Source organism: Dermacentor albipictus, chromosome 9 (genome assembly GCF_038994185.2).
Source record: "Dermacentor albipictus isolate Rhodes 1998 colony chromosome 9, USDA_Dalb.pri_finalv2, whole genome shotgun sequence".
Lineage (NCBI taxonomy): Eukaryota > Metazoa > Arthropoda > Arachnida > Ixodida > Ixodidae > Dermacentor > Dermacentor albipictus.
The window spans coordinates 11,869,284-11,878,052 of NC_091829.1; the positions used below are offsets into that span (position 1 = coordinate 11,869,284).

Consider the following 8,769-nt stretch of genomic DNA (forward strand, 5'->3'; position numbering starts at 1 on the left):
CGGTAACGCCTCCCTAACAGGGGAAAGCTAACCGTTCTGCAGGCGTGCACAACAAAGTTTCGTCACTCACTCACTCACTTAAAGTGAAATTTTGTTGCTGTTTGCCTCTAAAGCTGACCTTGCGATGACGGAAGCGTAATCTACAATTCAAGCTTAACATTTTTGTTTGGTGCCCGTAAAATTAAATGGCCGTTGTTCGATCACTTGACGTGTGCTATTATATCTTCGCGGTATATTGCAACGCTGCCATCGCCCTGAGTAATGTGTGTCTAGCACTAAAAGTACACTGCCAAGGACGAAACTCTGTAGACAACAGCCGCCAAGTGACACCGGAACGTTCTTGTGGTGCGCTACTCTAATTTTCGAAGTTTGGTTAAAACTTGCATGTGCGAGCCCTTGCGCAAGCATATGAATGTTGGCCACGCGTGTATACGCCGCAAATGACAACTTCTGTCGAGGAATCGGTGATACGCAGACTATCCCCACCTTTGCACCGATTGCATAAATGTGAAAGGAAGCACAGAATTCGCATTCAAGCAACCGCTGCTGCCCGAGTGGCACTTCAGACCTCACTCGCTAATGCTCGCATATAGGTAAATCTATACTGTCAAATAATCTGCCACTTTGCACTTATTGCACCATAACAATAAGGCTAATTAACTAACGGCCTTCAATGCAAAGCAAGTGTTCCATTTTCTATTGGCACTCGCCGCACATTTACCTAATGAGATTTCGATCACGAAATATTAGTTCACGCACTTTGTCGGATCATCCATTGCGAACAAATAATTTAAGCACCGATTATATTCTGACGTGCCTGAAGACACTCAGGGGCGGCTACCTTGCTACATCTACCCCATAAAGCACACAACACGGGGAGCTAGCTTCTGGGCTATGCTGACAGAAACTGTCAGGATATTGACGCGTAGAAATAACTCCCATATAAACGGGCAGCGCTTCAATATTCTGGGCTATGCTGACAGAAACTGTCAGGATATTGACGCGTAGAAATAACTCCCATATAAACGGGCAGCGCTTCAATATGCCTGCTGCAGCTGCGAGGTATAAGTTATCCAAGTGTTCATAAAGTAGAGCGAATTGCAATGCAGAAATCCAAACAAACCGTGTGGGCTCAGGGCTCAGTAGAGTACCTACAACCACAACTGAAAAGACGCTAAAGCTTCCAGTCGAAAAATAAGAAACTCCGATCTCAGAGGGCCCGGAGGTTAGCACAGACTGTCAACGCCGAAGATACACTAAAACTTCCAGTTTAGCAGTTTAGAAAATACAAACCTTGTGTTGCACCAAAGACTTGAGCTCCGAGCAAACAACATGTCTCGCAAGAACCGCAAGTCATCCAAGCGCCGAGGCACTAAGAGCAAGTCTTCAAAAAGCGACGCGGGCCCGCAGCCTAAATCTTCAGGAAAGCCAACCGCGGAAGTGAAACCATGCGTCACAGATTCCAAGATCGCTCCCGTCGTAGAGACGAACGACAATGCCCAGGCCTTCGTAACTAATGAAAACACGGCAGTAGCAGTTCCCGGTATCACTACGGCTTACGAGGCCCCGCTCGACAGTGCCCCTGGTGCCCCAGGGACACCCGATCGTCCACACTGGCCTCGACAACTCACCGCTAGCGACGCCCAGCAGCAACCCGGCGGCAACCGGCAACTGGGCAGTGGCGAGTCCCTGGCCGACAAAATGCAGCGCCTGGCGTGTCAGGACGCCTCGTTCAGCTACTTGGGTCCCTGCTACCACCACTACAACGACCCATACCTCCAAAAGGGCGGCTGCTTCCCAACGCGCTCGGAGGGCGACGACGACTTGTTGCCGTCGCTTCGATACGAACCGAGTCGCACTGCCGTCGGCACCACTGCCCTCGTCGTGCCCATCGACGGCATTACGCAGGTCAGTACTCGCATTTATCCAGTACACTGACACACACCTTTAAAAAAAAGGCACTTATTCCAACTAGTTGGTGTGTCCTACTGGGATACGCACGTCTGGCACGTAAAAAGATAATGACACGCTGTAGTGACGGTGAAGAACACAGTTGCTAAACTGTGAATCCCGAAACATTTTATTGGGCGAACCTGTGCCCACAAAAGCAAGTGACACTCGAAGCACGGCAGTGGCGAACACAGTCGGCGATCGTCGAAATCTGATGTGCGAGTCAAACGCGTCGGCTCCTATACATGACACGTCGAAGGTTCCAGCGTAATCGTTGGAACCCGCGTGTCTTCCACAAAATACAAGACTGTTCGCGTGGCGCATAGAACTCGATTGACGGTATTGCGCGTACTGCATTGGGTGCTTTAGCGGAGTTACATGCCAAAATAGGTGACGTTGCAAGCAGTGCGTCTGTCACAGAGGCGTGTGACCTTGCAGGATTATCCGGACGCAAACGGGGCTCCATCGAGAGGCTCTAGCGCGCGTGCTTTCTTTAAAATGTCCGCTGTCTTTGCGCCGTGAAGCGGTTTGACACTTTGCAGGGGCGATCGTCAGTATGATCAACGCAACGGCGCTTATCACCTTGCGATGCCGAAACCTGGTCGGAGAGAGATAAAACTTTATTATTGTTTATTGTTGCTCAGCGGATTACTGAGCAGGCTGCCTCAGTCCAGGTAGCCTCTGTCGGCCCACTTGACGGCGGATACGATGTACGCTGCCAGGTACTCTAGCTCCTGGAATGTGGTGGCCGTAGTCAACCACCCAGGTTTGACTGGTATAGGGATACGGAGGTGGGCTAAGGTAGTGGAGGAGGTGGCGAGCGGCATATCTGAATAATGCGAGGGAGCTTCTTAGCCTTCCCAAATGCCCATCTTACCTGTACGCAGGTGAAAAGCCTCAACTGCATCAGGATCACCAAGGAGCTCGAGACCGTCGCTCCCGACGGCATCCGGAGGGTGCGCCTCAACACGCGCCTCAACCTGCTGGCCGTCGACACGCTGAGGACCGAGGTGACGGCCGCGCTGATGGGCATCCGCCGGCTGTGCGGCGTGGCCGTCGAGGTGCACGAGCCGCGCAGCACGTTCAAGGCCGTCGGCGTCGTGAACGGCATACCGCCCGGCATGACGGCCACCGACATCGAGGCCGCCATACGGTCCGCGGTGCCGGTGCTCAACGTGCGCATACCGCACCCCCCGAGCCCGGCCATTGTGACGTTCGCCTCGGCGCAGATACCGGACTACGTGAACATCGGGTTCGTCCAGCACAGGGTCCACCTGTACGTCGACCGGCCGGCCCGCTGCAAGCTGTGCGGCCGCATCGGACACGTCATGGCCGTGTGTCCAAGGCCGCCAGCCTTCCTCAAAGGGTACGACTGCAGATTCATCGTCGTCAGCTCGCTCTCATGTAGGACGAAGGCATATCTCCCAGCGATCTCCCAGTTACCCGGCTTTCTTGCGTAAGCGCACTCCATTATACAGGGTGTCCCAGCTGACTTTAGCCAGAGTTTAAAAATATGCAAATGTCACGTAGCTGGACAGAACAAAGGTAAGGTTGTTTGCCGTCGCTTGGAGATACTCAAACTAGTTTTTCATTTCGGCTAATTAGATAACTAGTCTTAATTATTTAAGCAACCTCTCAAATTCCTTAATTAGATGAAAAGCGCAACATGAGAAAATTCTAGTGCGACATGAAAAACTCCCGATTCAGATTTCTGTTGCTCGATACATGCTTTATAAAAGTGTTTTTCCGAGCGTGAAAGAAGCCCGCGAATACACGCAAAGTGGCTCGAGCGGCCAGTCGCGCGGCAAATAACGAATTCGAAACGAGAGCGTGAGCAAATTAAGTTCCGTAAGAATTGCATAGCGCCGTTTGGTGCATATGGCCAACGTACCCATAAAAGACCTACGTCACATTTTGTTCGCCTCCGTACATTTAAAAATATATCGCCGGAACTGTCTCTTCATGAGCAGAAAGGATAACAAAGGGAGGGGAACGTTGTCGAGGGCGGCAAGGGATTAGACGGCGCGATTAAATTAGGATGTTTGCAAGCATAGGACAAGTTCCGCTGGCGCGGAACACGGGTAACTGGAGGCCCCTGCCAGAGGCTTTTATTGAAGCACGAAAGCTGGGCTAGCTAGTCGCAATTATTATGATACACGAGGTTTTCACCGGGGTGTTGTGATCGGCCAGTCACCCTGCGAAAACCGCTGCTCACGGATACCGCGATTATGGGGAGCGGACCGACGGCCTCGTCAAAATTGTTCTAAAATGGGATGATTTATGCCCACCAATGAAGTACCACTGTCAGAAGAGGTTTGGGCAATTAACCGAGGCGACGGTCCTTCACCCATCCATTTGCCCACACTGACGCGTCCAAGCTGGAGAAGGGGTCAGTGTGCTATCTTCACGCCGCTTGCGCCCAGTGATGTGCATGTTTCCGACAAAGCTCCCTTCGGAGGGAAAGGGAAACAAACCTCCGGATTGGTGGGGCCTGATGTCATCCGTCTCCTGAGGCAGGATGGGGGAGGCGATTGAGCAATGAGCACGCAGGGGATAAAAAGAGCGACAGATGCCTGGAGTGATCGGCTGCTGCAACTTCATGAATTTATTTTGCTGTACATCTTTCAATGTCTTGTAAATACGTAAACATAAGCATGTGTCTAAAACCTCTTGGATAGTGAGCCCAGCCACACGTTCCCTTACTCCGTCACGAGGAAAGGATAAACCACATTTCCGGACCCCCAGTCGCAACAGGGGTTAAATCGGCTCATTAGGATGATTATGATGACTCGCTCCATCTTTACAAACGTAGCATTCGAAAAAAGCAAAACAGTCCGTGCTATGTTCTTTTCATAGAGTTCCTACAAAAATTACTCGTGGCAACTAGGGCGTGTCTGCGGGAGTTACAAGCGGGGCGAATCAGCCAGCACGAATGTAGTGCTCACGGAATGAAACGCGTCAGTTTATGGCTAACTAATTCGCATACTTTCGTTTCCACCGGCTGCAGTTCGTGTCACATCGACGTTTCCTAGATTCCTAGCGGCATGACATGGTACTGTCGAATACTTTGCTTATATGCAGTGTTCTACTAAATGCTCCCTGTCGCGTTTCATTCCGTGAGCACTGTGCATTGTGGAAAGTACATAGAAATGCTTAAACTCCATTCTTCTGGTTTCAAACGGCTTTGGGACTCTGCACATCAATAATATCCAACAAACTATTGCATTACAAGAGCAACAATTGTCAGTGATTATGCACGTGCGCGGAGAATTAGATTTGCTTGCTTGCACAGTGAAAACTACAACCGCTCGGAAATTCAGGAAGACAAAGCGGAACAAACGCCACAAGAACGTCCGAAGCCACAGTTGTGATCGAAAACTAGACAAGTCCAAGTATATATACATGCCTGCAATTCTTATGCCATGGCTACAGTGTACCATGGCTAAGCGATCGCAGAGAATTTTTGTCGGAAACTCTGTCGCTCTCTGAAGGTGAAGTTTTGACGGAAGGCCGTCTGGTGGGGAAGGGTCGTGACAGTAATTTAAAAAAAAATACACCAACCGCAGAAGAGAATGAAGCAAGGACGTTTCGGCTCCATCGACGGGAAGCCTTCTTCGCAATCTAGTCCCCACGGCCTCAAAAATCGGGCGTCACGCTCGGAGGTGATGTCGTTACAAGGCTTGTTCGCAAGGCTCCGGTCAGGGGAGCTGAAACGTCTTTCCTTCATTTGGTCGGAGTCGTCCTTATTTATTGTCTACTGCTCTCCCTCTTTACTCGTTTCCAGCACCTCGGGAGCTGTCAACGGCGACTCGGACTGGGACACGTTCGCGGCGCGGCGACAGCGCTGTCTAAACTGCGGACAGGATGACCACGACACGCGGTCCAAGACGTGCCCGCGCTGGCTCGAGCTGCTCGAGGTGTCCCGATACAGGCGCGTTTACGACGTCAACGCACGAACGGCGAAAGCGGCCGTGGCCGCGTCCAAGGCTATGGAAGCCAGGAGCCGCCCAGTCAAGGACGACCGACATCACGTGATAAGGTGCATCAACTCCATGCTGGCCAACTCGACGAGCTCCGACGTCGCATCGGAAGTGCCGGGAACCACGGCACCGGCACGGATAGTCTATACCGTGGAAGAACTCTTGCGGATCGGACTCGGCACGCCCATATGCACCAGGCCTCAACATTTTGCTACGAGCAGCCGCTGCTTGCATGCATGGAGGGCGGCGGGAAGCATCGTCAGCTTGTTCTTACAGAAGACTTTCATTGCGTTCGTGAGAATTTTTTTCACGCCAGTCAGAAGTTTCACGACGGCTTACCACAGACGTTTCAGTTCATCTATACCGGCCGAGGACGGAATGCACAGACCTCGGGAAAAAGGAAGCACAGCTGACTTGCCCTTCATGATGAAATAAAAGGTGACCGACTTTAGCGGCTAACCTAGCCCACCCAGTACGAAAGCCGTGGCAGTTTCCAGGTGTTTTACGCGCGTATGCACGTTTTTGTACTGGTTTCAATAAATCACAGCAAATGTCAGAAGTGTGACGTCTACACTTTTGTGCACCACTCCTTGAAAGGGTGATGTGCACTGCTCCCTTACAGAACCAGTATGCCGCAAAGGAAAACCGCATGGCTTCCCCGAGAAGCAAGTGCTGTATTTATTCGATAGGTCAACTTTTTGTTTCCCCAAAAACTGTTATCCAGAATGAACTACCCACCAATATTCGTGGTCAAAAAATCATGACCACCTAGCAAAATACCGAGGCTAACTAATGGAGTTCCTTCGTCGAAGCAGCGGTAAGGCCAGTCATAAGATTATCCAGACTGGCTATGGTAAGTTATGCACATCCAACGCACTCGACGTCACCGAGGATGACATTGTTTGGGATGTCGAGGATGCCTGCGAAGCATCCAACGAGGATGCAACTTGTAGCACTGTTTAGAGAGATTTAGTTGCTGATCTCGCTATACATAGAGTAGTTTTCGCTTTTCTAAAAGAAGGAAAGAAAAGAAAATATGGGTCGACCTATATATATATATATATATATATATATATATATATATATATATATATATATATATATATATATATATATATATATATATATATATATATATATATATATATATATATATATATATATATATATATATATATATATATACATGGGTGCATACAGTTGTGTAGCTGAAGGAAAATTCTCCCTGGCGCTGGAGTTGAATGCAGAAGCACAAGGTGTTTAGTGGATAGGAACTTTAAATTCGTTTCTGTGAATTGTTCAGCTCTAGATTTCCCCAGAATCAATTCCTATATGTGTATGCACTCTTGTAAGATCAAAAACGAATATCTGTTTTGTTGTCTTTCTTGTTATGTATGACCTTCGTTGAATGAAGCTGACTTTTGCACATTTGGTACATTTAAGCGATACTCACTGTAACGAACATTGACTCCAACTTAAAATTGAGTTTTGGAGGTTTAATGTCCAGGAGCGGTACATTGGGTTATGGGAGACGCTGTAGTGGACAAAATCAAGATTACTTTCACCACCTGGAGTTCTTTAACATGCATCTAAATCTAAGGATACCGGATGCATTTTCGCATTCCGCTCCTATCAGATAGCGGCCGCCGCAACAGGGAACCAAACCTGCAAGTAGCAACAGAGCAGCCTGCATAGCCACTGAGCCAACGCAGAGGGTTTACAGCAACGTGATGAGTTTACAGCAATGTGATGAGTCTACAGCAATTACAGGTATCAGTAAGACTGAGCGAATCAATATTCACGAGCGAATAAATTTTGAAAGATTGCAGGTTTAACAAAAAAACAATTAGAAGTAGCATTAACTAATCGTTGCTAGGACAGTTAGTACCACAAAACAGCACCCCCCCCCCCCAACCCCTGCCCTCGACAGGTTCACTAAAATACCAGTTTCTAGTTGTGAAATAAATAGTGTCTCCTTCAAACCAACAAGACCTGATCACCAATTAAACGTCTCTCACTTTTTAAGAGGCCAGCGAAAATCGGCATAAAAATGTTTTATAGCATAACGTTCAAAAAGGACAGTTATACTGAAGTAAGTGTCATGTCATCAAGATGCAGTGCTTACATTCACACTGTGGAAATGTATTTACACTTAATGTTCATCACTAACAATCTCAGACAAGATGTTCTGTTATCATTGTGCATAAACTACAATTGCGTAGCCAGAGTTTTTTTTTTTTTTTTTTTAGTTAGTGGTGGAGGGGGGGTTCAAATGCCCGAGGTGCCACCCTCTGGCTACACCACATGGACTACAGCATATTGCCCACCTTGCGGTCCATTACGTTTGATACTCCGTATTGCCTGACGTACTCCGCCACCAATCAAAGTATGGTACTCTAGTACACCGTCATTAAAACCTGAAAGACATTAACGCTATGCTGAAAAGGAAGTTGTTTTGCCACCACCTTGTGATGACCATAGCAATGACGCTGGGTTGACGGGAGGCAGTCGCTATCACCGCGAACGCGGTTTCAGTTTCGTATTTGATGCACAGGCAATCTTTGGACTCATTTTCTTGGATATAAAATCACGCAAACAATAAGACATTGTTAGCTGCCGTTTGCACTACGAAATCTGCCGAAAGAGGTCAAAAATAAACGTTTCCGGTGGCGATCAATTGATCGATCGATCGATCAATCGATCGATCAATCAATCAATCAATCAATTCTGGGATTTTACATGCCAGAACCAAGGTCTGAATATGAGGCACGCCGTAGTGGGCAACTCCAAATTAATTTTGACCGCCAGGGCATTTTTAATGTGCCCCCAATTAGCTACT

At 48.5% G+C, this 8,769-nt stretch overlaps 2 protein-coding genes across 2 annotated transcripts in view; one reads left to right on the top strand and one right to left on the bottom strand.

The window, feature by feature from the left end:
* The window catches only part of LOC135911132 (nucleolar protein dao-5-like), a 282,911-nt gene extending 281,163 nt beyond the window's left edge, over positions 1–1,748 (bottom strand). The window contains exon 1 of the mRNA XM_065443271.2: positions 1,632–1,748. The gene's annotated coding sequence lies outside the window, so the exon portion shown is untranslated. The remainder of the gene's footprint in view (positions 1–1,631) is intronic.
* LOC135911133 (uncharacterized) lies at positions 1,089–6,489 on the top strand. The gene is made up of 3 exons (XM_065443273.1): positions 1,089–1,908; positions 2,838–3,316; positions 5,735–6,489. The coding sequence occupies exons 1-3, from the start codon at positions 1,333–1,335 to the stop codon at positions 6,363–6,365; spliced, it is 1,686 nt and encodes a 561-aa protein (XP_065299345.1). The 5' UTR covers positions 1,089–1,332; the 3' UTR covers positions 6,366–6,489.
* Positions 6,490–8,769: the final 2,280 nt, after the last annotated feature.

Bases quoted from the DNA above. Each gene is read 5' to 3' on its own strand.
- LOC135911133 (XM_065443273.1), top strand. From the start codon at position 1,333: ATGTCTCGCAAGAACCGCAAGTCATCCAAGCGCCGAGGCACTAAGAGC. The intron at 1,909-2,837 runs GTCAGTACTCGC...ACCTGTACGCAG, and splicing joins CCATCGACGGCATTACGCAG to GTGAAAAGCCTCAACTGCAT. The intron at 3,317-5,734 runs GTACGACTGCAG...ACTCGTTTCCAG, and splicing joins CCGCCAGCCTTCCTCAAAGG to CACCTCGGGAGCTGTCAACG.